Source organism: Guillardia theta, assembly GCF_000315625.1.
Source record: "Guillardia theta CCMP2712 unplaced genomic scaffold GUITHscaffold_55, whole genome shotgun sequence".
In the NCBI taxonomy this organism is placed as follows: Eukaryota; class Cryptophyceae; order Pyrenomonadales; family Geminigeraceae; genus Guillardia; species Guillardia theta.
The window spans coordinates 42,304-69,104 of NW_005434619.1; the positions used below are offsets into that span (position 1 = coordinate 42,304).

General features: G+C 52.8%; 8 protein-coding genes across 8 annotated transcripts in view; 5 read left to right on the forward strand and 3 right to left on the reverse strand.

Moving 5' to 3' along the window:
• Positions 1 to 339: 339 nt before the first annotated feature.
• GUITHDRAFT_141475 (hypothetical protein) lies at positions 340 to 1,147 on the forward strand (the record flags this gene model as incomplete). The annotated part of the gene is made up of 2 exons (XM_005828917.1): positions 340 to 867; positions 902 to 1,147. The coding sequence occupies 2 exons, from the start codon at positions 340 to 342 to the stop codon at positions 1,145 to 1,147; spliced, it is 774 nt and encodes a 257-aa protein (XP_005828974.1).
• A 701-nt stretch (positions 1,148 to 1,848) lies between these two features.
• On the reverse strand, positions 1,849 to 2,924 carry GUITHDRAFT_141476 (hypothetical protein; the record flags this gene model as incomplete). Its single annotated transcript, XM_005828918.1, has 2 exons — positions 1,849 to 1,931; positions 1,988 to 2,924. 2 exons carry the CDS (start codon positions 2,922 to 2,924, stop codon positions 1,849 to 1,851), a joined length of 1,020 nt encoding a protein of 339 aa, XP_005828975.1.
• A 764-nt stretch (positions 2,925 to 3,688) lies between these two features.
• Positions 3,689 to 6,140, forward strand: GUITHDRAFT_111850 (hypothetical protein; the record flags this gene model as incomplete). Its single annotated transcript, XM_005828919.1, has 2 exons — positions 3,689 to 3,809; positions 3,853 to 6,140. The coding sequence occupies 2 exons, from the start codon at positions 3,689 to 3,691 to the stop codon at positions 6,138 to 6,140; spliced, it is 2,409 nt and encodes an 802-aa protein (XP_005828976.1).
• A 4,458-nt stretch (positions 6,141 to 10,598) lies between these two features.
• GUITHDRAFT_153647 (hypothetical protein) lies at positions 10,599 to 11,396 on the forward strand. Its single transcript, XM_005828920.1, has one exon. The coding sequence runs from the start codon at positions 10,750 to 10,752 to the stop codon at positions 11,215 to 11,217; it is 468 nt and encodes a 155-aa protein (XP_005828977.1). The 5' UTR covers positions 10,599 to 10,749; the 3' UTR covers positions 11,218 to 11,396.
• Positions 11,397 to 17,240: 5,844 nt separating this feature from the next.
• Positions 17,241 to 17,821, forward strand: GUITHDRAFT_153648 (hypothetical protein). Its single transcript, XM_005828921.1, has 3 exons — positions 17,241 to 17,321; positions 17,376 to 17,474; positions 17,534 to 17,821. Exons 1-3 carry the CDS (start codon positions 17,295 to 17,297, stop codon positions 17,699 to 17,701), a joined length of 294 nt encoding a protein of 97 aa, XP_005828978.1. The 5' UTR covers positions 17,241 to 17,294; the 3' UTR covers positions 17,702 to 17,821.
• Positions 17,822 to 17,848: 27 nt separating this feature from the next.
• On the reverse strand, positions 17,849 to 18,527 carry GUITHDRAFT_164214 (hypothetical protein; the record flags this gene model as incomplete). Its single annotated transcript, XM_005828922.1, has 1 exon — positions 17,849 to 18,527. Exon 1 carries the CDS (start codon positions 18,515 to 18,517, stop codon positions 17,849 to 17,851), a length of 669 nt encoding a protein of 222 aa, XP_005828979.1. The 5' UTR covers positions 18,518 to 18,527.
• Positions 18,528 to 18,938: 411 nt separating this feature from the next.
• GUITHDRAFT_111853 (hypothetical protein) lies at positions 18,939 to 23,866 on the forward strand (the record flags this gene model as incomplete). The annotated part of the gene is made up of 23 exons (XM_005828923.1): positions 18,939 to 19,152; positions 19,261 to 19,319; positions 19,367 to 20,008; positions 20,052 to 20,234; positions 20,310 to 20,549; positions 20,596 to 20,631; positions 20,683 to 20,847; positions 21,071 to 21,124; positions 21,376 to 21,627; positions 21,712 to 21,826; positions 21,870 to 21,982; positions 22,065 to 22,160; positions 22,220 to 22,345; positions 22,392 to 22,485; positions 22,536 to 22,612; positions 22,665 to 22,698; positions 22,751 to 22,794; positions 22,880 to 22,918; positions 22,985 to 23,083; positions 23,246 to 23,296; positions 23,463 to 23,554; positions 23,611 to 23,703; positions 23,749 to 23,866. 23 exons carry the CDS (start codon positions 18,939 to 18,941, stop codon positions 23,864 to 23,866), a joined length of 3,036 nt encoding a protein of 1,011 aa, XP_005828980.1.
• Positions 23,857 to 26,801, reverse strand: part of GUITHDRAFT_88223 (hypothetical protein) — a gene marked incomplete at its 5' end in the record, with an annotated part of 9,842 nt that continues 6,897 nt past the window's right edge. Inside the window, 10 exons of the mRNA XM_005828924.1 lie at positions 23,857 to 24,056; positions 24,233 to 24,412; positions 24,592 to 25,140; positions 25,242 to 25,285; positions 25,486 to 25,589; positions 25,673 to 25,712; positions 25,762 to 25,870; positions 26,079 to 26,154; positions 26,255 to 26,357; positions 26,494 to 26,633. Coding sequence (XP_005828981.1) covers positions 23,898 to 24,056; positions 24,233 to 24,412; positions 24,592 to 25,140; positions 25,242 to 25,285; positions 25,486 to 25,589; positions 25,673 to 25,712; positions 25,762 to 25,870; positions 26,079 to 26,154; positions 26,255 to 26,357; positions 26,494 to 26,633 — 1,504 coding nt within the window. The 3' untranslated portion in view covers positions 23,857 to 23,897. The remainder of the gene's footprint in view (positions 24,057 to 24,232; positions 24,413 to 24,591; positions 25,141 to 25,241; positions 25,286 to 25,485; positions 25,590 to 25,672; positions 25,713 to 25,761; positions 25,871 to 26,078; positions 26,155 to 26,254; positions 26,358 to 26,493; positions 26,634 to 26,801) is intronic.

Genomic DNA, 26,801 nt, shown 5'->3' on the forward strand with positions numbered 1-26,801 from the left:
GAGGGCAACTGGGTCAGTGAGGGGACGAGGAGACAATAGAGCCGTTCTAGAGCTTCTGAAAATGGCTGCTGAGCCGAGGCAGGGAGTGAGAGGGAGTGTGGGAGGAGCGAGGTGAGAGGAGGAGGAGGGAGAGGAGGAGGTAGAGGAGGAGTGTGGTGAGAGGAGGAGGAGGGAGAGGAGGAGGAGGGAGAGGAGGAGGAGGGAGAGGGACGAGACAGCTGGGTGACATCCTGCAAAGACCTGCCATCTTTGGTCCTTGACGCAGCAAGGGCGAGGGGAGGGAAAGAGTGACGAGGGGAGGGAGCGAGGGAGAGTTTCTTGTGGCGGCTTCGAGTAACCATGGTCAAGTATCTATTCACACTTGTCTGCTGGGTGTTGTTTGCGACGATGTCTCCAAGGTGCCATGGCCTTGAGAGGACGAGGCTTTCCCTGATGAGATCCTTGATGAGTGGTACCGGCACGATCTACCTCAGGGGAGGGGTCAGCAAATACTACAACCACACGGCTCCTTCGCTGAGAGGGGGCATTTTCGAGGAGCCAAAAGGCGGAATATCCACCGATGAAGGGCAATCTGTATGGAACAAGGGAGGATGGTCGTTTGAAGAGCGCGATTACACGTCGTGGTGCCGCAAGCGGATGGAGAGCCTGCTTCGAGACATGCCGTGCAATGGCGTCTACTTCAGCAACATCTCGAGGGTGTCAGGACATGCGCTCGTCACTTACCGTCAAGGCAAGAAACGCGCAGGAGTGAACTGGGACGACGTGGTGCTGGATTGGCAGTTGAGGGATTACCCCGATGCCAATGGTTCCCTCACCATAAGGGACTTCTTCTCTGACTTCCCTGAGGACATGGAGATGTTGGTGTCGGTATGCTCCCCCCTCCTCTCTCCTCCTCTTTTAGAGCTCGGCCCTTCTCTACTCTAGGTTCATCGCTGACTTGTGCTCGTGGCAGGTCAGGTCTTGCGGGGACGGCAGATGCGGCAGCGACGCGCACCTGAGGGACCGGGTGTTGTCCTGCGTGACAGACTTCCAGGGGCTGTTGGACAAGCTGGTCGAAGAGATGATGGGGATCAAGTCGCAGAGGTCGGATGCTTCTCGTCCTCACGACCCGTCCAAGGGCGAAGGTCAAGAGATCAAGGCAGGATGAAGCCCTTGGTCGGCAGCGCCTTAGGGCAAACATGACAATGCAAAGGTTATCAAGCATTATATAACAAAGGTTTTGCTTCTCTCGTCACAGTATAAACAGTTCAAACGATGCACGCGAGCTCCTAGCAAGAATAATGTACACTCCCGCATGCGGTGGCGTCGGACGAGTCAAGGGATGCCTATGATACACTGCAGATGTTTTCATCTTTCAATCTCCTCTGCCGTTCATAGCGCGCGATCTGCTTTGCAAGCTCCTCGTCTGTGTACGCTGCCTGCTCGTCCCGTCAGTCAAGGAAGGTCGGAAGACCAGCCTGCCTACCGTCCTGTGCTGCAGCTGGTAGAAGAGGATGTATGTATCTTTCTCCAGCGATAGCTTCCGCTCTTGGCACAAGTCCTGTAGCTTCTTCCATGCAGGCAAGGGGCGCACAGGCTTCTTCAGGTCATCATGGAGTACCCAGCCCCCTGCTCCATCGAAGATCTCCGAGTTCCTGCCAGATCAACCCCATCATAATCATCATCATCATCATTATCAATATCATCATCAATATCATTATCATCATCAATATCATTATCATTATCATTATCATCATCAATATCATCATCATCATCATCAATATCAATATCATTATCAATATCGTCGTCGTCATCATCATCATCACCACCACATTCAGAGCAAAGAGGGTGAGGAGGGAGCTGGTTCGGTCACCTCCCGATGGAGACGTAGTGGCCCTCATTGGCCCGGTCACCGACATGCAGGACGAGGGATCGAAGGACAAGCATGTACTCTGCATCCAGGGAGAGTCAAAGTGTGGTCGAGACGTCATCGCCCGTGGGTTGGTACCTGGTAGAGGAAGCGACGAGTCTTTGTCTATATATCTGCTCACGTCGAGGGTTTCGGGGAAGGCAACAGGACAAGAATTCTTGGAAGCGGAGCTGTTGTAGCCATACCGGAGCAGCACGATCGGGATGATGAAGTTGGGGAAGAGAGACGCCTCTCCGTTGTATGTACATCCATCGATCTCGCAGTCGTTGGTGTAGAACGGGGAGAGTTTCAAGACCTTGAGCACAGACTTCGACTGGCTGCTGGCACCCGCAACTTCGATCTGGTCATCGTAGAAGTGCCTACGCAGGAGGTCTTCCAACCTGACTGCATTCCTTGACGTCGCGAACAAGTTCTTGGGCTGTTGGACCAGGTTCAGCAGCACTGCTCGATCAGTGACGTACTTCATGTCGGTGGAGGACTTCGCCGCCGGAGCCGAACCCCCCATGTTCTTCAAGATGCGCTGTGAGAAGGGGATCCTGGGCGCCTTCAGGAGGTCAAGGAAAAACTGCAGGAACTCGAGGGCGTCTTGTTGGCGGTACTTGGACATGATCGACTTATCGATCTCCGTGTCCATCCCAGGATCTCGGGAGAGGAGTTGAGAAATGGCGGAATCGACTTTGCCATCGTTGGCGATCAAGGAAAGGACAGCATGCTGATGGGAGAAACCCATCTCAACCAGCCTCCTGACGTCCTCGTTCCCTCCGCTGCCCACAGCGAACCCTTCCCAACCGCAGAGGTTGAGGGCGAGCCTCAGCTTCGACATGTCTGGCGCCTTGACTGCCTCCCTCCTCCTCAGCTGGGTCACCACGACGTCCCTCAAGATTCTCTGCACTGCGGAAGTCTTGTCGTCCTTGAGGTCTTGCACCAGAATACCGTCGTAGCTCTCATTCATGCCGTCGTGAAACATGGCGAAGATCACGCTGTCGATGTAGCAGCTGTTCCCGCAGTTCTCCATTCCTCCGCAGCCACGGCAACTTGTTTCTTCGCCCTAACTCACGGCAGCGAGACGATGAGCGGGCAGAGGGGAGAGCAGGGATGGTGAGAGAGTCTCATGGGGAGGAGGAGAGTAGTGATAGTTCTCGAGCTACCGGACGCCATGGCCGGCTCGCTCGCCGCTCTCCTCGCTCTGCATTTTCGGCCAGGTGGTGAATCTTTTTCAGTGAACGTCTTGGAAACATAACGGTTGTAACGTCAAAATGACGGTTATTGTAACGGGTGTATACGAGGGGGATGAGGGCTGTTTTCTGTGAGTTCACCCGTTCAAGTTCAGGCCCGCTAGTCAAATGGCGGTTGACTTGAAGTGTATGTTGAATGTATGTTGAAGGATCGGGACGATGGAGGAGAGGACTCTCAAGAGAGAGGGAGGAGAGGAGAGGAGAGGGAGCAGAGGGAGCAGAGGGAGGAGAGGGAGCAGAGGGAGGAGAGCGAGGAGAGGGAGGAGAGGGAGGAGAGCGAGGAATGGAAGAGAGAGGGAGCAAAGGGAGTAGAAGGACTCCGGGAGGAGAAGGAGCCGGGAGATTGAATAGCCTCCGAGCCTGAAAGGAATGGCCGGACAAGGAGAGCTAGAAGAGAGACTGGGTGTCTCGACTCAGTCTGCAGGGTGGGAGACGTGAAGGGCAGGACTAAGTCACGTTGGAAGACTAACACAATGAAGGCAGAGAAGGACTCGCCGAGCTAGAGAGGGCGTGGAAAGGAGCCCATAGAATCTCTTGCGCGAAAATGAGCAGCCCACGGCGAAATGCAGGAGAAGCATTTTCCAAGAGCAACAAGCCGACCTCAAGGGTTCATCACGGTGCTACCAAGTTCCCCAAGCTCGTGGAAGCAGCGGTTGAGGGAGGAGGTAAGGCAGGGAGCAGGGGAGGGCTGTCACTGATTTGTCGCAGGCCTTCACTACGAGAATGACTTCGAGGACGATCTTTCAGAACACAGCAAGTCAACTGACAGCCTTAGAAGCCCCATGAGAGGAGCTCACAGGAGGACCCCGCACAGAGGGTGGGAGGAGGACGGCGAGTTCGATGCCATCGAGAAATGTGGGAGTGAGATGCGGTCCATCTTCCAGAGCTGGCGGAGGAAGAACCCCTCAGGCGACTTCATGCAGGACTTGTCGGTTGTTGAGCAGAAGCTGAAGATGTTGGAGCTGTTCGTAAGCTCGGAGCGGCAGGCCTGGACGGGAAAGTATGCGACTAAGTGCCAACAGCATGCGGCGCTGCTGCTGCAGTTGAGCGCGTGCAAGCAGTCCAACAACAAGACGATGACGCAGGCGTTTGAGGACGTGACGGTGATGACGGAGCGGATCAAGAAGACAGAGGAGAGCTACCTTAAGTGCAAGATAGACAAGGAACACCTCGAGTTCGAGTTCCAGAAGGAGATCGCCGCCATGTCGCGGAAGCTGTCGGAGATGGAGCACTCGGTCTACTCGGCAAGGGTAGAGAGCGAGAAGGCGAGCAGAGAAGTCAAGGCGCAGCATCAGCTCGTGAGGCAGCTGGAGGCATCGAGTGCAGCTAAAGATGCTGAGAAGGAGCAGCTGAGCCTGAAGGCGACCAGGTTGGAACAAGAAATCGTCGCTCGCAAGACAAGGGAGGTTCAGCTGCTGCAAGACGTTGAGAGTCTGAAGCAGGTGTTGGAGCAGGAGACGTTGCAAGCCAAGATGCAGATGAATGAGAGTTTGACTGCAAAGCAAGAATACGAGAGTAGGATGTCTCAGTTGCAGTCAGAACTTCAAGAATCCAAGCAAGAGATCGCTTATCTCTCTTCGCTCAGGGCAACCAACGAAGCTCTTGTATCAAAGAACGCAAGCCTGGAAGTTGAGCTAAAGGAAGAGATCGACGAGCGAAACAAGGAAGTGAAACAGCTTAAGCTCGCAGCAGACTTCGAGACATCATCTCTAAAGAGCTCCAAGCAGCAAGAGGTGCAGATGCTGCAGGAGGAGATTGACAGCCTCAAGTCGCAGCTCTCAAGGATGGAAGAGCAGGCCAAGAGCGAGGCGCTTTTGTTGAAGTCTGAGTTGGAGGAGTGCAAGAACATGGTGGGGCAGACGAGGAGAGCTGACCTGCTCAAGGTCGAGCTATCGACTGCAGAGAAGAACGAGTCCGAGAGCAACCTCGTGGAGCTGAGGAGCAGAGTGCAGGAGCTGACGTTGGAGCTGTCCAAGAGCAGGAGGGAAGCGGATCTATCGCTGGATGAAGCCAACGGGAAGGTAGCAGCTCTCACGCAGGAGATCGCGTACTTGTCCTACCTCAAGACGCACATCCACAGCTACGACCAGACCTACAGCAAGGTCATCCAGAGCCTCTCGAACAAGCTCGACAGAGTCGACGAGTGCCTGATGGCAGTTGATGCGATGCGCGCTAGAGCAGCCGAGCAAACGCAGCTGGAGCAGTCCTCACCTCCTCCTGCTCCTGCTCCTCCTCCTAGTGTCCCAGTCTCCCCCCGCCGAGACGCAGCGGAGGCAGAGAGCGCGAGATTGATCCACAACTTGAAGAGATGGCTGAACCGGGAGCGAGGGCTGAGGAAGGCGATGGAGGAGAAGGTGAAGGATATCAGAGCTGAGCGAGACTTCTCGAAGAGGCTGCTCAAAGACTTCCTCCTGCAGAGCACAAGGGCCAAGGCAGAGGCGCTGGCCAGCCTCTCCTTTCTCAAGCTGGGAGACGATGCAGGTGGGGTCGAGCTGGATCCAAGGAGGAAGAGGGAGATGCTGAGCAAGCAGGTGGAGAAGCTCAAGGAGATGAAGATGATAGCGGAAGGGATGAGCGGCGGCGATGAGTCGTTGATGAGATCGAAAGAGTTTACAAGTGGGCATGTCCTGTTCTCCAAGTTCCACAAGGACGTGATGGAGGTCAAGTCAGAGACGCCCAACTCCATGTCGGACTTCCTGCTCTTCGGCCATGACGGCAGGCAGGAGGCAACCAAGAAGCATGCACGGGCTGTCAACAAGGGAGGGAGCACCGAGTATCTTGATGATGGTGGTGACGGAGGTGGGGGACGGATTTCAGATGAAGACGAGGGGTCGCTGCGAAGCTATCTCTCGGGGTTCTTGAACGGCCTCATGGAGGAGGTGGTAGCGCAGAGCATCATTGGCAGCGAGACGGATTCTGAAGTCTCTTTCAGTCCAGAGGAGGCGGACGAGAGAGGCGGGCCGCGTGTAGATAATCTACAAGAGCTTCAATCTTGAAATGCAGTACTTGATGTTCAACTTTTCAAACTCGCTTGCGTGTGGAGCGAGTTGTATCAGCTGGGCAATGAGCTGGCCCGACACGTTGGCTCGACCCTGCCCCGAGCGTCTGCACCCTAGAGGCCTGCCCAAGGCCTTGACTGACTCGGCGTGCATGCAGACTCTCTGCACGTGGTAGAGGGAGAAGTCAGAGACGGGAACAACATTTTTGTTTCCCTCCTCTTGACTCACTTGTAACAGCACGAGGACTCTAGTCAAATGCTGCCTGTCCTTATGCAGAAACGCGGTCAGCGTGCTAGTCAACGTAGCAAAAACTTCAGTTGATGCGATTTCCTGCCATGCCCACGTCATTGCAGATGACAAGTGGGTTTGCTTACCCTCAGCACATCCTCCGCCTCCCCCGGGTCACGATCATCAAGAGCAATCAGAACAATCAGGGAGCTTGTTGTCCGGATCTCCTTCTTCGAGCTGCAGAGACTCGGCAATATGATGATCTCTCCCCGCAACCTTCGTATCATCTCGCTCCCTAACGGGGTCTGAACATCGCTGCAGTGAACAACGTTGGCATGCGCAAGCACATGGAAGGAAGGAAACAAACTTGAGCAGGCATCGTAGAGCACCGAGCCTCTCCTCTTTGTTGGGAGTCTGCGAACATGTAAGGCATGCTTCATAACCTCCTCACTTGTCACCTGGAGCAATACCATCATGTCACGTTGAACTCTGACCTCAACGTCTGTCTTCCATTCATTCCAAACGGGAGATCGCAGCAGGCACTAGAGTTGGTTTCGAGTTAATTGCCATCATTGCCATGAGACATCAAGTCAGACAAGGCAAAAGAACAACATTTCCTCTCACACTCCACTCATGCTCCGTCTGGCAGGAAAACTTCTCATTTCGCGAGCGCCTGCCCACGACAAGTGAGAGCTCGGATCGCGCTGCCTCAGTGCAGACCTGATTGCTGTCATCAACTTGAACATGGTCTTAACCAGTCTGTTGCGTGAGCTTCTTTCAATCATGAGGCTTTCTGAGTGCAGCATTTCTGCGAGGAAGCGAACGATCGGCTTCCAGGACAGGGTGAGTCCTTTGACAAAAATCTCTCGTGGAATGAATCACCGTTTGATGGGCAGACAAGCAGAATTCACATAATTTTGATAGCATTTCTACAGTGTGTCCTGATTCAAAGTCAGAATAGAGAGAGGGTGTGGAAAGCATCTACCTTGCCACTCTTCTTGTGTTTGACCTTGGTTGACCAGCACTGCTTGAAATTGCGTTTTGCAATGACATTTCGAGTGTTTCTGTGCTCTTTTCATAGATCTACAAAGTGATTCCAAGTTGTCTTGAGGATATTTGGTCAATACTCGATAAGTTTTCTTCTTCTTCACTGACTCTTGAGATGATTGCTTGCCACGGTCAGCTGGAGACTGTGTGCATCTTTCTGCATCTGAATCATCCCACGAGTCGAAGTCGTCAGGAGAAGCACTTGTTGCTCTCTGCAGCTGACTTATGAGCTCCTCAGCTTCCTCATCCTTGAAGCTTGCTCTCTTCCTCCTGCATGGTGATAGCTGGCTGCGCGAGTGAAGCCAAGGATGTCCGAGCGATGCGAGCGAGCCTTGGAGGAGGGAAGCAGGATAGCGAGAAAGCATCGAGCTCGGAGACGAGGAGGAGGAGGAGGAGGAGGAGGAGGAGGAGGAGGAGGAGGAGGAGGAGGAGGAGGAGGAGGGTGGAAGGTAGGGAGACGAAGAAGAGGAGGGAGAGGGCGAAGACACCGGCAGCATTTTTGGCTGGGGTATGGTGATGGCAACCATTTTACGTATTCGAATTGGCGTGTCATATTTTGAAGTTTTTCAAAAGTTTCACATCAGGTGGCAAAAGTTTCTTCGGGAAAAATGATGAGTAAATAAAATACTCAACTGGCGGCGGGCCGCAGAATGATCCCGGCCGGGCTGGCACCCGGCAAGTTTTTTCAGTTGTCAAAACGGCTACCGTTCGTACCGGAGGCCGTACCCGGCGCACCGTACGGTAGTACCGTACCGTACTGACTGATCTCCTCATTGTCCTCGTACTGATTTTTAACTTAACTTTGAGTGAAGAAGCCTTGAAGTTCGAGCAAGCCAAGTTAGACCGTCACGGCGCCGCCGCGTACTGCCCGGCCCGCCGGCCGGCCAGTCTGGCAAAGCGGCTCAAGATCGGACCGGCCCGCCTCCGAGCCCAGGCTCTCGGACGCGGCGGCCCGAGTTCGGCGTCCGGGCGGGGTACCGTACGCCGCGCACACACGGTGCCACTGCTGACACTCTACTATGATTCAACTTTCACCGTACTTGCGCAGCCTTGATTCCGTGCTGTTGAGAACGCCCCTCAACTAACTGCGGCTATCCGATATCATCGTCTGTCTGGCAGATCACAGCCTACGAATTGAGTCCGAGCGCGCCCGGCCCTGTGTGAATTGATTCAATGTGAGTTTTATTCATATCCAAACATCGTCCGCGGTGAAACAGAGTTATTATCAGAAACGCAGGTCAGTCACTGCTCTGCAACTTTATGGCTCTGATTCGGTACGCCACAAAACTGGCGAATGTCAGGAAAACTCCTGCAAACAGGTACACATCGCTCGAATGCGCTTTGAATCCTCGCAGGTTCTGTGCCAAGGACAACCTGTACCTGATTCGAGATCAGATCGACAGAAGAAGGGAGGAGAGGTAATCATAAACCAGGAGCATTCTTGCACTTACCACGGGTGTCGATGAGAATTGTCGCAGTACGGCATTGTGTTGCTCTTGCCACACCTGCATTTCACTACCTGCGCCCTCAGTCACGCAACGGTTCATCGGAGCGAGGCCGTCCGCGTCCGCGTCACCTCACCTTGGATTCGCTAGATCGCTCCTCGCCATCGGGTGAGACCCACTTTTACATTGAGAAAGTCAATCGATTTTGAACATACTTCAGTCTATCTATGACTCTAAGCATACCTCACTCTACCTATGACTCTAAGCATACCTCACTCTACCTATGACTCTGAGCATACCTCACTCTACCTATGACTCTGAGCATATCTATGACTCTAAGCATACCTCACTCTACCTATGACTCTGAGCATACCTCACTCTACCAATGACTCTGAGCATACCTCACTCTACCTATGACTCTGAGCATATCTATGACTCTGAGCATACCTCACTCTACCTATGACTCTGAGCATATCTATGACTCTGAGCATACCTCACTCTACCTATGACTCTGAGCATATCTATGACTCTGAGCATACCTCACTCTACCAATGACTCTGAGCATATCTATGACTCTGAGCATACCTCACTCTACCTATGACTCTGAGCATACCTCACTCTACCAATGACTCTGAGCATACCTCACTCTACCTATGACTCTGAACATACCTTACTGCTTGAGAAGTTGCGCTTGAAGATCGAAGGATTCATTTTCTATCACGAGACTCCTACCCACCGGCGATTTGAGTTAGAATCAACACATGGACTCGAAATGCCCCGTCCTTATCGGAAGGAATAGACCGATGACTCATCAGAGATAGCACATTGGGTTTCCGTCTTACAGAAGTGATCATCCTGAAACCCCTTCACGCAACTAACGTATTTCCTGTTTCCTTTACCTTTCCTTCTTCTCCTTCTCTCCCCCCCCCCCTCCCTGCCGTATTCTCCTACCTCTCCCGCTCCCTCTTCTCCTCTTGCATACTCGCTAGCGTCCATACTCTCTAGCCTCTCAACGCCAGAAGGCGACTCTCAAGCAGACCTTCTCTCATCTCAGCCCGCATGCCCTGTACGTCTCAAGGATGTCAGCATTGGGGCGCAGAAAGCGATGTGGCCCGGCGGCCCGGCCCGAGGATCGTCGGCCGGGCCTGGAGGACTCGTTGAACTCTGAGAGTTGAACAGTCAACATCTTTAGTTAACTTGAAATCAGAACCGGAGGACAATCCGACTGAACTCGGCCCCGGGCCCCGCCGGGCCCCGGGCCCTTTATTCCACCCGATCACGAGCGTTTACTTGAACGTTCTTTACTCAAAGTTAAGTTAAAAAGCAGTACGAGGGCAATCCTTTAAAACCCTGAATCAAGATGAAACCCTTTGAATCCTCTAAGCTTTGATGAAAGTTAAGTAAAATTAGCGGTACTACATTTTGAGCCTGAAGCCGAGTCGTAAAAGGGTCGGTCCGGCGCTCAACCGTCTCAGCCGAACTCCGACGCGTACAGCGGTCAGCAGTGAGAGCTTTACTACAGCAGAAACACGCACCGGTTCACGTCATGCGCTGGCCTTTTGGGCCCGAGTAGACATTCTGGTTGACGTTTCGGACCTGAGAGGCCTCTGTAGTAAACTCGCTGACTCCTTCGCGGAATGATTTTAGAGTAAAAGTAAAACGTACTCGTTCCTCTGCACCCCATCCCTTGCTGCACCGGATCCTCCACGCAGCCGCTGGCGGGACCGCATGACGAGCACGAGACGCAGAGCCTGCTTCAGTGAACAGTTTGCTCCTGTCGATGTTGGCCGTAGAGAGACCTGAGTGAGAAGTCTGCAAAGCTCAGTCAAGCAAAAAGAATTCCTTGCCAAAAGGTCAAGATCATCTCCACCAAGCAATCATTCAACATGAAACAACCAGACATTCCATCTTCCAGCCCGTTACCGAACTTAGCTCCTGTCGATGAACTCCTTCCGTTCGTCCCCCTCCTTCCCTCTGATGTACAGTCCTTCGTCTCCAGCTCTGGCACATCCTACCTCCCTAGCGACTCCGACGACCCCAAGCCCTCCTCCCAGCGCCGTGCCCGTCTTGCTTGTCGAGTCTGCAAGCAACGCAAGATGAAGTGCGACGACCTCAACCCATGCTCGCGCTGCTTGGAGTCGAGCGCGGACTGCGTGCGTGATGGGGCTTTACCACCAGAGCAGCCGGCGGAGAAGAAGAGGGGGAGGAGCCAGACGAAGCAGGCGTGCACGTACTGCAGGGAGCGGAAGATGAAGTGCGAGGCACAGCGACCATGCTGGCGGTGCGTGAGGGTAGGGAATGACTGCACAGATGATACGCCAGGTCCCTTGAGGAGAATCGAGACAGAGGACTGATGACAGAGGGACATTGAAGAAGACATGAATGAGGTTGGTGGGAGGCAGGACGGAAGGAAAGGAGGAGCGCTCTTCGAGGCAAGAAGCATTTGGTGGATAATGTCTGGATGGAAAACTTCCCAATTCAAAATTTTGTAGCTGGTTGCATGTCCAGTGAGAGTTGCCATAAGTTCTGTTCACAGAGAATACAGGTGTTGACATCGATGTTGATTCCATTCCAATCCATTGATTCAATAGACCAAGTAAGGGAGGTTGACAAAGGCAGGCACTAGAGGCAAACAGAAATGCACCGAATATGCAGCATCCGTCAGGATCCTGAAGCTCCAAATACTCGGCTGCTAACAGAGTCGAAGCAGCATCAACCTCCAACGATCGCAAGCTCAAGTAAGAGGGACATACATCAGAGCGAAGCCAGCGAGCCAGTGAGAGATCAAGTGAGAGAGTAAGTGAGAGAGAGAGACAGAGAGGGAGAGGGAAAGACAGAGACAGAGACAGAGACAGAGAGAGATAGAGACACAGAGACACAGAGAGTGAGTGAGTGAGTGAGTGAGAGAGAGAGACAGACAGACAGACAGACAGACAGACAGACAGGCAGGCAGACAGGCAGACAGACAGACAGACAGGCAGACAGACAGACAGACAGACAGACAGACAGAGAGAGAGAGAGAGACAGAGAGAGAGAGAGAGAGAGACAGAGACAGAGACAGAGACAGAGAGAGGCACAGAGAGACAGAGAGTAAGGGAGGGAGGGAGGAATGGAAGGGTAGATGGAGGGATGGAGGTAGTAGAGAGATCCAATCCCCATGGCAGGGAGGAGGAAGGAAAAGTGTGAGAGGACAGAAAGAGAGGAATTGGAGAGATCCGGAAGGGAGGGGAGGAGGGGAGGATCGGACGGGAGGGACTGGGAGAAGGGGAAACCTTCGCTGTCGGACAAATGCGAAAGATTTTACGTCAAGATGCTCCTGGGCGACCAGTTGCCGCTTTGGTAGAGACAATGGATGTACGTTGCAGCGACACCCTGCCGCTGTCCCTCGAGTTCTCAAATTCTCTACTGCTCTCCCCGTCTCCCTTCCCTGCCTCCCTAGCAGAAGAGAGCGGCGTACAAGGATAGCACTACAGCCACAGATCAGTCGCAAAGGCGCGACAGGCAGAACATCGCAACACTGCCAACTTTCTTCGCAGCAAGTGTTTGAGTAGACAGAAGCAGAGCCAACGGAAGAGACATGTGGACATACACAGAGGTATGGAGCCAGAGCATCGAGATGGAGGCAGTAGCTTTTAAGGACATTCAATCCGGTCGAAAGAAGGAGATGTATATGGAGATAAAGTTTACGTCGATGAACATTTTGCGCTATCATCTTCAACAACATCGCGATATGCTCTAGGTTGTGAGTGAAGTCATGTCAGCACAGGCATGCGGCAATCAACACTTCATGGAGATAGAATTCTACTTTTGACTTGCTTTCAGATGACGTGGAATAATGGCATCAGGAGTTTCTTAGAATTCCTTACACTGCCACTGCCGATGCTCGTTATTTTTCCAGATCACCCACGGCTTCAGGCAGAAGAGTAGGGGCTAGATACACACAAAGACAGGATGGATTCTTTCATTGATAAGAGCTAAAAGACAAGCAAATGAGCCAAAGGACTGTATTCTATAGCAAAATCTAAATTTGTACACAAGGGATACTGTGGAATGTTTCGAATTCTGAGTACATTCCAGATCTAGCACCCGCCTTGAGTTTGCGCCTCTTCGAACATCTTTTTCGATGATCTGCTGGAGAGGGTTACGGCGATAGGAGGAGTTGAATGTAGGGACCGAGGAATAGAAGTACAGGTAGGGCAGGGAGCAGGGAGCAGGGAGCAGGGAGCAGGGAGCAGGGAGCAGGGAGCAGGGAGCAGGGAGTAGAGAAGGGAGAAGGGAGCAGGGAGCAGGGAGCAGGGAGCAGGGAGCAGGGAGCAGGGAGCAGGGAGCAGGGAGCAGGGAGCAGGGAGTAGAGAAGGGAGAAGGGAGCAGGGAGAAGGGAGAAGGGAGCAGGGAGCAGGGAGCAGGGAGCAGGGAGCAGGGAGCAGGGAGCACAGGGAGGAGACGGAGCAAGCAAGGAGACAAAAAAGCGGCCAACATTATGCTTATTATATATAACAGTACTGTTTTCAAAAAAGAAGAAGCTGGTTTTTTCTTTCTTTCTTTCTTTCTATTTTTTTTTTTGACTCTCTGGCAGTGAAAGGATACAACGGGCATTTTTGTCTGTTCGGTACTGAAGCGCTTTTTCCACTCCCCGTTATTGGTAAGGTACGTGCCCCCCTCCTGCTCCCCTCCTGCTCCCCTCCTGCTCCCCTCTTACTATCCCGCTCCCCTCTGCTCATCAGCTCCTGCCCCACACAAGCCCCTGCTCCCCTCACTCCCTGCTCCTCTCTCTCAGTCCCTGCTCCATTTTCTCCTCTCTTTTATATCTCTTTTGCCTTCCGTCGCAGTGTTGTAACTATTCTACAACCTTCCTTGCTGATCACTTGCGTGCTCTCTTTCTGGCCTCTCCACATAATCCACAACCATTACTTTCTTGCTCTCTATTTTGCCCCTCCGCATACTCAACAATCTTTAATCTTTTCTTTCTTGCTCGCTTGCATTGGAATATAGCGTGTTGTACGCTAGTCTCTTCACAAAGAGCTGTTCTTATCCTTCCTGCTTCCATCTTGAGCAGATGTTTGCATCCTTCCACTGAAGAGCCGACCCTCCTCCCTTCACTTCACTCTTGCTCACACTCATTTCTTGTGTATCTTTGCCTGATCTGTCCTTGAAAGATCAAGGCCATTTTCTCTTCATATAAAGATTCATATCTGATTATTGTCCACTTCCTTCACCATACTGACCCTGAGATCTCGGCAGCGAATTTTTCTCACCATGCTGTGCTAAAAAAGTTTGATGTTTTTGCAGACAAGAGGGAAAGTGGTAGGAATCTCTACTCCTCGTCTTTATAAAACACCAATGTCATCTTCGAGTCATACGATTTCAGTGGTAGACAACATCTCCTCCTCTCACAGAAACAAAAAAGGATATGCAATCAATACACAATAGATAGATACAATAGATAGAGTTCATGATGCAAATGATCTTTGATATCAAGACCTTGCAGCATCTGGTAGCTGCCCGAATCTTATTCTTTCCCTTCTTCTGCACTCGTTCTTCACAAGTAAAAATGAGTTGAATGTACAGCGCATAATTCTTTTCCCAGGCAGATATAGCACAGACTATGCCAGTTTGAATCAATTTATGCAAAAATCGTAGCAAAAAATCAGTAGACAAGATGATCATCTGGCAGACTCACTCTGTGGTATCCCGTGCCTCACATGGATGTGCGCATCTCTATCACAGACAGTATGCCTGAGATCTCAAGTTGATATGGACACACATAGAGTCAGAACCTATGTCGATTCAAGAGCACTCACGATGTGATACAAGCATTCCGATGCTGTTCCTCGCCAGATGCACTTCTTTGAGATTCTCGTGCTGCTTCATCCACCTCGCCACGGCCTTCAGGTAGCAGAGCCTGGAGTCAACTGCAGCCCCTCGAGCATCGTCCGGTCCAACACAACTAGTTAGTTCATGCTACCTCAACAAGAAGCTGCACTCTCTGGCAGCAGAACCCTCATGGCACGAACTGTTCTGTTCTCTTCTGTTCCTCTACTCTATTGACCTTGGCACGACAACCTCCGATCGACAACTCCGAAGCGAAGGCTGGTCACGTTTTCTTTACTACTCAACTGAGCTCCGAGCCGAAAATTCAAGGTAACCCCCTCATTTCCCCGACATAGTACCCCTACTGTACCGATAACTGTGTAGTAAACAGGAATGTCCTCTTCCAGTGTCGTAAAGTTACCTCCTGCCCCTGAGCTCGAGCCGCTAGAAAATCCCCACCGCGCTGGAAACCTCCACCATACCATCTCGTGACATCCCATCCACGTCTTCGATCCCACCTGTACTGCTTGCTCTTGCAAACATTCTTCCCTATGCCTATTCTGTTTCAGTCGAAAGTGAGCGACTAGTTAGATCCATATCGACATCGATCCATTACCCAATGAATGCCAGAGATCTTTTTCCAGATTTCCTGACACTGATGATTGATTACAGGCGAGCACGATTTCATACGACACACCTTTCTCCTATGGATATGAGTAATCATGGTCAAGGCTTCGAAAGCCCAATTGATCAACTCCTTCCCTTCGTCCCCCTCCTTCCCTCTGATGTACAGTCCTTCGTCTCCAGCTACCTCCCTGGCGACTCCGACGACCCCAAGCCCTCCTCCCAGCGCCGCGCCCGTCTTGCTTGTCGAGTCTGCAAGCAACGCAAGATGAAGTGCGACGACCTCAACCCATGCTCACGCTGCTTGGAGTCGAGCGCGGACTGCGTGCGTGACGGGGTTTTACCACCAGAGCAGCCGGCGGAGAAGAAGAGGGGGAGGAACCAGACGAAGCAGGCGTGCACATACTGCAGGGAGCGGAAGATGAAGTGCGAGGCACAGCGACCATGCTGGCGGTGCGTGAGGGTAGGGAATGACTGCACAAACGGATCGCCGAAGATAACGAGCAATCGACATGAGCAGGGAGAGATACTCCCTCAACTGGATGCAATGTGGTCTGGAGACAACTTTTCATCTTCATTCTCTCCGCTTCTTGAGGAGAGGTTGGTTTCTGAGGTGCCTGGTGATGTGTTCAATTTGAGATATCTTTGCTGGTTCTGAACGGAATAAAACTCTTCACTACTGTGTCATGACCGGCTGTTCACCGTCAGCCGCGCATTGCCTGTCACTGAGTGCTCACACCCACCCGCCCAGTGCCCCAAAGCCTGGCGACCTCGGCTCAGCGGCTCGCTGCCGCACCGGCCCTGCACCGGGCCCAGCGGCTACCGCCGGTCGCCGACTTCACTGTCACCTCCAAGCGGTCTCAGTTTAGAGTAACTCTGGCACCTCCGAGTCGGAGGCGGGCGGCGGACCCGGCGGCGTCCGACGCGCGGCGCCGCGGGCCCGCCCCGCCCGCGCGCGGGGTCCGCGTACAGTGGAATTACAGTTGAACGGTTATCAAGCCTGGGCCAGCCTGGCCCGAGTTAGGGCCTATCATCGAGTCCCGGATGAGTCGGACGGACCCGGCCGCCGGTACGCCGCTCTCAGGCTCGAGATCCGAATCACTGCCTCTCGGTCTCAGAGTCTCGCCCCGCCGGGCCCGGCCCGGCCGGGCCCGATGACGGCACTCAATCCGAGACGCGGGCGGCGGGCGCTGAGTCTCAGTGGCGGCCCGGCCCGGCCGGGCGGTCCCGACCCGGGCTTCGACTGTCAGCCTGTGTACCGTATGGTCCGATCACTGAGCCCGGTTCCCAATCCGAGCTCATTGCTCTCATACTCGGGTCACCAGTTATTCAGAGCCGTTAGAATCGTGTGGTAGCCTAGTAGGGTCCAGATAGGGCCAAAGGAGGGGTGTGTGCGTTGTGGGTAGGGCCCGTAATGCCAGAGGGCTCTTGAAGTCAAGGCTAGGAGAGCAGAGCTGATTATGGTGGACATGGGAGGGGGAGGAAGAAACAGAAGGAAGAGAGAAGTCAGAAGGTCCAGTGTAGCCTGAGAGTGGGAGCATGTGACAGCCTTCAAAGCTTGGAGGTGAAGAATGGGGGGGGAACAAGCTTACCGAGCATATTTGAGAGCCGGGTTCCCAGGGTGTGAGTAGGGTTCCGATCGGATCCCTGGAATACACAACCTTGACTCTATCTACTAGTCAAGTTGAATTGTTGTTCGTTGATCGCTGATCCGAATGCCATTTGCAAATTTATTCTCATTTTGCAAACCGCATAGAGGTGTTGTGTTTGAGGATTCCCGTCCTAGTATTGCTGGATGCTGGATGCAATCTCATTTCAATCTTGCGAATTCAGTTAGGGCGGTAAGCATCATCCAAGATGGAGTGGAAGACAGAATGAACACTAATCTAAGAGCTTTTCGTCTGAGAAAACAACTTTAGCTGACCTTTGTTATTTCTCTCAGATGTCTGATCCCGCTTCAACCATCAGAGCTGCAGCAACATCGGCTGATGCTCGAATGGCCATGATGTATCCGCTTGTGAAGGTGCCAGCCAAACGTTGATGTGCTTTTTTCCTTACATGCTTGTCTTCCTTGCAGACCCAGACTGACATGAAGGAGGAGATGAGGATAGAGGCAGTTGACGCTGTTATCAGTGCAATAGAAAAGTTCGGCAACATGAAGCCTCCCAAGTATGATGTAAGGAGCCAGAGATGATGATGCTTTCTTACTTGCTGTTGTTGACTGCTTCACAACAGCTTGCAGCAAAGCAAGTGAAGGAAACTATGGACAAGAAGTTCGCACCCAACTGGTGCTGCGTTATTGGCGAAGGTTTCGGTGCAGACATTGTGTACGAGAAGCAAACTCTGTTGTATATGTTTTATGCGGGAAACTTGGCGGTGCTGCTATTCAAGAATCCCTTCTAAGACAATCAAGACGACGGACACACCTCGACACATTTCGATTATAACCTAAACACTGTAATTGCTCTCTCTTACATCCTTTACCGTTCTGTAACTGTAAGTGAATTTTCCTTGGAAACCCCCAATGCTCATTGAAACAAGGCAGCGATGCTAGCTGCGATGCGGTGCTCCTCCACTCCCTCGAAGGTTCGCCTCCTCCAGAATCCTGAGGATCGATTCTGTGACTCGCTCTCTCTCTTGCTTCTCACGCGCAATGTCGGACCCGATGGTTTCCTTGAACTTGGACAACATCAAGATGATGTCGCGAGTCGACTCCTCTCTGATCTTGCTCTCGATCCTGATCATCTTCTGTATCTCCTCGGACGTGATGTCAATCTTCTTCAGCAGGTGCTCCTCGACATTCCTCCATTTCTCTCGCTCTGCCTGGAGGTTTTCTACGATCATCCCCTTCAAAGCATATTGGTCCACCTCATCGCCCCTTAACCTTTCTTGAGAATAGGATGCTGAACCTGCCTGCGCCTCGAGCGACAAGGAAAGGATCTTGTCGTTGACGAACTTCTCAAGTTTGGTCTCTGCTTCCTTGCGAGCAAGCCGCTCTAGATTGATGTCCAGGGACACAGCTCCCTCCAGCTTATGCAGATTCTTCTCGACCGTCTCCTTCATCATGGCGATTGATTCCTTCTCTGTGTCTGCAGCCTCTGAGAGCGCAAGGAACTTGCTCCTGTTTTCCTCAATGGAGCCCAGCACGGACTCTTCCAGAGCGCTGACTCGGTCCTCAAGCATTGCGAGTCGCACGACAACATCTTCATCGTCATCCATGTGTGAGCAGCGGGTTCCAACACTTAGAACAACAAGCGCGAGCTACGTGACATGGCGGGGCGTTTCAGCTCCCTCGCGCCATGTTTACCGCCTGCCTGGCAACCGCTGGGACAAAGCAACGCATTTTTGATCTTTGATCACTACTGACTTATAAAACATCACTGAGGCGAGCTTGATTTATTAGAGTGCAAAAAAATAACCTGAAATTGTTTACTCAATAATGCCAAATATGTACCACATCCCCTCCCTGACCACTGCGCAGTTTGTGGTTTGCCATGCGGGACCCCGTCCTTCGTCCATGCGGCGGCAGAGCCTCAAGGGAGGGCGACTGTGTGCATGGCCAAGGGACGGTCATGCTGAGAGACTAGTCATGAGAGCACGATCTAGTGGAAGAGACGCGCCCTCTTCCACTAGATCCGTCATGGCAGATTTCAGACCAGCGGATTCTGAGGTCGTGCAAGAGCAGGGTTTGCCGGAGAGATTTGTCGTGCATGAAATGATTGTAGACAAACTTTTGATTGAAGCCGACGATGTTGCCATTGAAATCTATCCTGATCAACGGCTTTCGCGACGAGAACTTCTCTCTAGAGCGTCAAACTCTTGTCTCCAATTGAAGTCCTTGGGCATCGAACCGGGTTCTTTTGTTGTCACATGCGTGCAGAGCTATCCCTTATCCGTCATCGTCCATCTTTCCATCATAATGGCAGGAGCAGTGATAATTCCATGTGATCTGTCGCAACCAGGGGAGGTTAACTCTCAGATGCCTGAAGAAGTCGAGCATGTGCTATACGAGAACTGCCAGGTGAGATTCTCATTTGATGGTTCTAAACAGTTGAAAACTTTTGGAAGGAGAGAGTTGTGGAACGATTGATTCAAAACTCGAACGAGCGGAGGATGTTTGTCAATGTTTGTAGATTTCGTTATGAAGAGTCAAACAGAGATGCGTTGGACTGTAGAGCTGCCATAGAAACCACAATCACAGCAAGCCATCTTTGCTGGTTTTTGAGACCCTTCTCTGTCGACACTACTTACATCAATTGCAGGGCATATCCAACTTCCGGATCAACCAGCGGTACTTCTCGTTATGTCCTCGCCGAGCATCAATCAGTAGCAAACTACATCATCAACCATCCTGTTCTCGTAGAAGAGGCCAAGGGAGGCAGGCAGAAGAGGATTCTGCTCTGGTCGCCTTTTGTCTTTGATCCCTACGCTGGAGATGTTCTAGCTGCCCTCTATCATGGTGCAGTCTTGTGCCTGTGGGACGGCAAGCAGGAAGATCATAGGATTGAAGCCAACGAATGGAGGAGCAACTTTCTGCTGGGTTGCGCTGGAGCGTTGCAGGCAACGCGGGCGACTCACCTGTGCACGACTCCTTCGATCTTGAACTACATCGCCTACGAGCTACAAGCAACTGAGCCGAGGGAGCTCGAGGCGAAACTCCCTGACCTGTCTGTGGTTGGGGTAGGAGGCGAGATGACGAGTGGGAGCATGGTCTGACGAACATGCTCCTGATTCTCATGTGAATTCACTGCAGGTCAACTTGTGGGCAAGCTCGTTCGTGCTATTGAACCTGTATGGCTGTACAGAGTGCTGTGTGTATCAGAGCGCTCACAGGATGCGAAGCATTCACGATCGATGTATCGTAGGTAAGTCGTTCAACTGCGGAAGCTCTGGAACTGACAGGAGGTGCCTTACTTTCTCTGTTCCAATGGACCAGGTGACCCGCTCCCTCGCGTTGCTCTTGACATCGTAACGGTCTGCATGCAACCGTCTCAGCATGATGGTCGCGCAGGTCGATCGTTCAGGGCAGCCTTGTCCCGATGGTGCATTCGGCAGAATCCGAATCGCTGGGGTGCAGGTGGGCAGGGGATACCTTAGCGGAAAACAGGACGAGTGGGCGGGAGGGGAGCTGCCTGATCATGCAGTGTTTGCGATGACGCTCAGTGGGGAGAGATGTTTCATCACGAATGATCGAGGGGTTGTTGGTGAGGGAGGGAAAATTCGATTTGCTGGTCGAGAGGACGGCAACGTGGTATGGCTGTTGATGTGCCTGGTTGTGCGCTCATAAAATGTTGGAGATGAAATGCATGGGTGTCGGAATCGACGTCTCCCGGGTGAAATTTAATGTGATTGTGGTGTTGATGTGATTTTCGTCTCCCTGCAAGGTTGAGAGTGTCCTATCAGCGTCGCGATCTGTTTTGGCTGCTGCGGTCGGAGTGGAAGACCTTTCGCAGAATGGCGATCAGATAGTCCAGAGGCTTTTTGCCTTGGTCATCCCGCAAAGAGATGTGGACGAGGAACAAGTGAGAGTTTCGCTGATCGAAGAATGTGTAAGGAACCTCCCATCCCATAGCATCCCATGGAAGGTATCGCCCATCGCACTACTCCATGACCTGGTTTTGACAAGAAAAGTTGCTCAGATCATGTTTGTGAAGACTTTGCCAACAACCATGACAGGGAAGTTGGACAGAAGAAAGTTGACTCGATTCCTACAAGACTCAGTACTGCATTCTTGATGTCTGCTTCCTGGTCCAGTGAGTGGAGTTGTTCCAGGTCGGTGATTCGGACAAGAACAACACTATTCCTCTAGACAAGGTCGAAGATTGGGTGCGGGAAGAATGGGAGCGTTCTGTGGCAGGTTTGGAACCTTTGCAAGTCGGTAGACATGACATGTTCAAACAGGTTTTATGAAATGTCAGCCTGACAAAGCCGAGAGAGATGATCAGGCCTTTTACCTTGCCAGAGGGGGAAATTCCCTTAGTGCCATCCGGCTCGTCTCATGTTTACTGCATCGAAGAGGAAAGCTTCACAATGACGGACCGGGTAACCCAAGAGCAGATTTCATGCGTTTGCTTCAGATTGTCCTGCAACAACCGCGAGCAGAACTCATCAAGACTGTTCGGATCATGTTTGATGAGCCAATGCTTGCCAAGGTCCGTGAGGAATCTCACAAGCGGAAAAGGGCTGATGTGGAAGAAACGAGTGTTGATGCCAGCCATAGAGTCTTGCGAGTGATCAAGGAAGGATGTTTGGAGTGGTGGGCTGGAGGTTGCTCGGCACATTCCAAGATAGAGTTTTCTGATTTCAGAACCAAGGCATTCAGCAAAGAGGTTGGTGTTGACATGTGGAAATATATGATGTGGCTAGAAGTTTTGTACTTTGAAGTGTGCCTCTGATATGAAACGGTTTCACAGGATCATTTATACTGCATGAAACAGTCCAAAAAGGCAAACCAGTTCCGAATACGTGAGAGTCCAGAGTTGTCTCCTGATAACGATTTAATCGTGAAGGATACAGCATACCTGTCAGGTTTCACCCTCCCTCCTGACTCCTCCTTGCTCAATGTACACAGACATAACAAACAAGACGTACTTCATGCATGTGGTCTGGACCAACGACCTCGCCAAGTGTGTGGATTGCGCTCCTCTACTCCTCTCTTACGTCACGGACGACACTAGCGTGCAGGTTCTCTGGATCCCCCCCCCCCCCCCCCCCTCCGCATTTTCTTCTCCTCCTCCTTGTCTCTGCCCCTCATCCTGCGCGACAGGTTGCGATCGCGTCCTCCCATGCTCACATCGTCAAGTGCATGTGTGTCCTCTCAGGGCAGACCCTCTGGTGTTCGAGAGTACGAGGAAGAGTAGAGGTTCGTCAGACTCCACCCTGTCAGGTCCTCTAACCCTCTGGCCTATCTTACTTCCACAGGGACCAGCTTCAATCAGCTCGGGAGGAAGGGTTGTTTTCGTGGGGACTTACGCTAACAGCGTCTTTGGCATTGATGCGGCTTGCGGCGACATATTGCAGGTGTTCTGCACGGGAGATGCTGTCAAGGTCGATGATTGTGTCGACTTGAGTTGGGCTGTAACGAGGATGGCAGGGAGGGGTGAGGGTCGACAGAGCGTCAGGAATGTCTTTCTTCGGTTCACATGATGGGAAAATCAGAAGCCTCTGTCGGGTCGAGGGAAGGGAGGGTGCTCTGAGAGAGTGGAGATGGAATGTAAAGTTGAATGCGGTTTGACAGGTGTTGAACTCAGAGATGAAGTTATTTGTGAGATGGGAGAAGCTGTGTTCGGAGCTCCTGCTGTCTTGATGGAGAATGTACCTCGTTCATCATGTTTTGACCCATAAAGTGACGTCATGGCTGTTTCAGAATGATATGAAGCTTGTTGCATGCTCCATCAAGGGTGCGCTAAACTTCTCCTCCCCTGTATCCATGTGTTTGAAATGATTGATCAGGAACAGTCAAGTGTATCTCTAACTCATGTGGGACCGCCATGACGGTAATGGTGGCAAGAATCGCTTTCATCTGAACAACCTTTCTGTTCATCCTGGCCTGTCGTGATATCTCGTCTTGGTTGCTCCCAGGGATGGAAGTCAGAGTGGGCAGAAAGCTGTGCATCCCCGGTATCTCTGTCCTTCATTTGTTGCTTCTCCCATCGCATCTCCTTGCCCATGAAACCTTCTCCTCAGATCTTCGCTTCTCCTTGCATCGATGTCGAGAGCTCCTCCAACATCTACATCGCGCATGCTGATGGAACTCTGAACAAGTTCAACATCGAGGGTCACCTTGTAAGATGTCAAATCTCACTTTTGGTCCTTCGACCCCTAAACGCTCTCCGGTCGTTGGCAGGTCTGGAGTGTCAGAGCGGCAGGACCCATCTTCTATTCGCCACGAGTGAGCTCATTCGCGCTGCTCGAAGTTCAGCAGGGCGTGACATGTTCGCCCGGCAGGTGTTGGGAGGGTTTGTTTACTTCGGCTGTCAACTTGGTTTCATCTACTCGGTGAGTTGAACTGACTTTGCGGCCCCCGGCTCATTCCTCCGGTCCCTTGAAGGTGAACAAGAGCGACGGGCAGGTCAGGTGGAAGCAAGCTCTGATCTCGGGATCTTCGTCTCCTGTACTTCCTCCCTCCTCCTGGTCACTCTCACCAGCCCCTCTCCCCCTCCAGGTCACGGGGGCTCCGTGCTTGCACCGAGGAAGCAGCGGGACCTTTGGTATCTTCTGCAACAGTGACGGTCACGTTGTCATGGTCAAGTTAGAGTGAGAGCAGCGGACCGTTGGATGTGCGGGGTTGGCTGACTTGGATCCTTGAGCAGGGACGGGCAGCTGCTGGGGATGTTGAGACTGGGGGGAGAAACTTTCTCCTCCCCAGTGTTCATCCCCTCGCTCCTTCTCCCGCACTCTGAAAGGTTCACTACGTCTTTGTGGTCCCTGGTTGACTTCCTGCCTTGCAGCGGCAGCGTCGGCAGAGTGTTTGTGGGATGCAGAGACAACAACATGTACTGCATCTCGCTAGAGGGGCCTGTCGAGGGTGCGGCGCAAGACAGAGCAAGGACGGCAGTCGTGCCATGAAAGTTTATCACTTAGCTCGCATGTCCTGCTCTCAGCTATCGCTGGGGATCTTGTCGACGTCGAAGGACAGACTCGACGTCCGGCGGACCTTTGAAAGGGACACGAGCTGAGAAAACTGACTCGAAGGGTCCGACAGAAGCTTGTTGGGCGAGTCAAACTCCAGCACTTGACCTTGGCCGAGCACGAGAACCTGGCAGGAAAATTCTTTCAACGTTCCCTCCAATCCAACCCCTCCTCCACCTCTCTTCCCCATTCCTCGCCCTGCCCCTTGATCTTGCTCTTACTCTCCTTCTCCTGCCACCTTGTTCTCCTCCTAATACTGCCGTACAAAACACATCCTAGTCTGCTTCCCCCACAGCCTCGTACCTTGTCGTAGTCGAGGATGGTGTTGAGTCTGTGCGCGATGGTGATGACGGTGCAAGAGTGACAAGCTCGTCGGATCGCCGACTGGATCATGGCGTCCGTCTCGTGATCGACCGCTGCCGTCGCCTCGTCCAGCACCAGGATCTTCGTTCCCCGCAGCAGCGCTCGCGCCATGCACAGCAGCTGAGACTCTGATGAGCATGCTGGACACAGAGAGGAGGGAGAGGGAGGGAGGAAGGGAAGACATGGGAGGAGGGAAAGAGATGGAGGAGGATTGCGAGAGGAGGCGAGAGGAGAGGAGCGATGACGAGCAAGGCAGGGCAGGAGGGCGAGAGGACCGAGAGCAAGGAGACGACACTGACCTGCCTCTGCCCGACACTGAGGTGGCTTCCTCCCTCCCCAACCTGAGCCTCCAGCTTCTCAGGGAGCGATCGCACGTACACGTCGAGCTGGACGGAGGCGAGAGCGTCCCAAAGCTGCTCCTCCTTGTACTCCCCGAAGGGGTCGAGGTTGTAGGCGATGCTCCCCTGGAAGAGCATCGGCTCCTGCGGCACGATCGCGAGCCCTTCACGGAGGAGGCCGACATGGGCACGGGTGATGTCCTGCCCGTCGATCTCGATCCGTCCTCCGCTGATGAGTGACATGCGGAACAGCGCCATGAGCAGGGAGCTCTTCCCGGCTCCCGTCCTTCCGCAGATGCCGACCTTCTCGCCGGCACGGATGGTGAGGGAGACGGAGGAGAGGACGTCGGGAAGGTCGGGGCGATAGCGCATGGAGAAGTTGTGGAAGGAAATCTCTCCTCGCGACGGCCAGTCCGACAGCTCAAGGTACTGCTGCTGCTCCTTGTGGGTCTTGTCGCCCTCCGTCCTCTTGAAGAAGTCCGTTGGGTTCTTGAGCACGGTGCCCAACCACTGGAGAGGAGGAGGAGGAGGAGGAGAGGAGGAGGAGGAGGAGGAGGAGGAGAGGAGGCAGAGAGTTAGAAGAGTCTATCACTGGCTCGCTGACATCTCACCTCCTCTTCCGACAGGATCTCAACGTACTCCGCGACTCGCTCAACTTTGAGCCAAACAGTCAGGCACCAATAACTCCTTCATCTCCATCCCATTCACAACCTCAGAAATCTGGTTTCTCCTTCACCAAACTTTCCGCCTCCTCTCTTCCTCCTCCTTTCACCATCGCCACTGTTACCCTCTCCTCCTCCTCCTCCTCCTCCTCCTCCTCCTCCTTCAACAACGCCATGTTCGCTCTTGTCTCACCGGAGTTCATCTGAGCCTCGGCCTCTGTGCTCATCCTCACCATCCACGCGAGTGAGTTTGTGACTGACAGCGCGAGCGTCAAGCTCAGGCCGACCATGCTCGCCCTGTGAGGAGAGTGAGAAGAGCGAAAGTGAACGAGACAAGCGCTTCTTCTTCTTCTTCTTCTTCTTCTTCTTCTTCTTCTTACCTCGCTGGATTGAGCCACCCGAGCTTCCGCGATACGATTCCTGCAAAATCGTCATCTCCTCCTCGTCCTGCTACTCCTCCTCCTCTCACCAGCCAAGGCAGCTCCAGTAACGATCCCATTGCCGCAGAGCTCAAGACGGACAGCCAGCCAGCGGTTGCAGCCGTTGATGAGGCTGAACAAGTTGTTGACCCGATCAACCTGCGGAATGAAAAGTAAACCACCTCCCTCCTCCCCTCCTCCCCTCCTCCTTCTCTCCTCCTTTCTTCTCTCTCCTTCTCTTTGTATTTGACTGCCTTCTGCCTCAATTGCTGTTCTGCACCAGGTTCATCATAATCCCATCCTGAACGCTTCTTCTTCCCTCCTCCTCCCCTTCTCCCACCTCCTCCTCCTCCCTCCTTCTCCCCACCTTTTCGCAATTTTCTTGGCAAAATCGTCCTGCTTGTCCTCCAGCTCGGATGATGGTACTGCCAGCGATGCTTTCCCTGCTCAAAAAGTGAAAACGAGACAAGCACCACGCTCCTCTCGTCTCTTCGCCTCCTCTTCTCTGCTCTGCTCTCTCCCCCTCTCCTCCTCTTCTCTCACCCGAAGTGCGAGTAGAGCGGGCTCTTTGTCGTCGACTCGATCCTCTTGAGCTCGCGTGAGGTCTTGGAGTAGAGCTGCTGCGTGTACCAGTAGAGGTACCCGACTGACAGGCGTCAAAGGGGAGAGCAGAGCAGAGAGGCGAGGCGAAGCGAGGAGAGGAGAGGAGAAGAGAGGAGAGGAGAAGAGAGGAGAGGAGAGGACCAGCAGGCCGGGCTAACTTGAGGGGAGGAGGGGCTTACCTGGGAGCAATGCGAAGAGGAAGGTAGGAGACACGTAGGAGATCATGGCGATGGTGCCGGCAACCCGGAGGATGCAGGTGTAGAACTGATTCATCGTGCGAGGAAGAGTAGAGTCAAGACTATCCTGATCGTTTGAGAACCTGGGATGAAGTGTAAGAGGAGAGGGAGGGGGGGGGGGGGGAGAGAGAGAGAGAGAGAGAGAGAGCTCAGGAAATCGGATTCGAATCGAGTGTTTATGTGTATTTTCAAGTTATTCTTGTAAAATTATTTAAAAAAATTTTAACTACTTATTTTCCATCTTTTCCTCA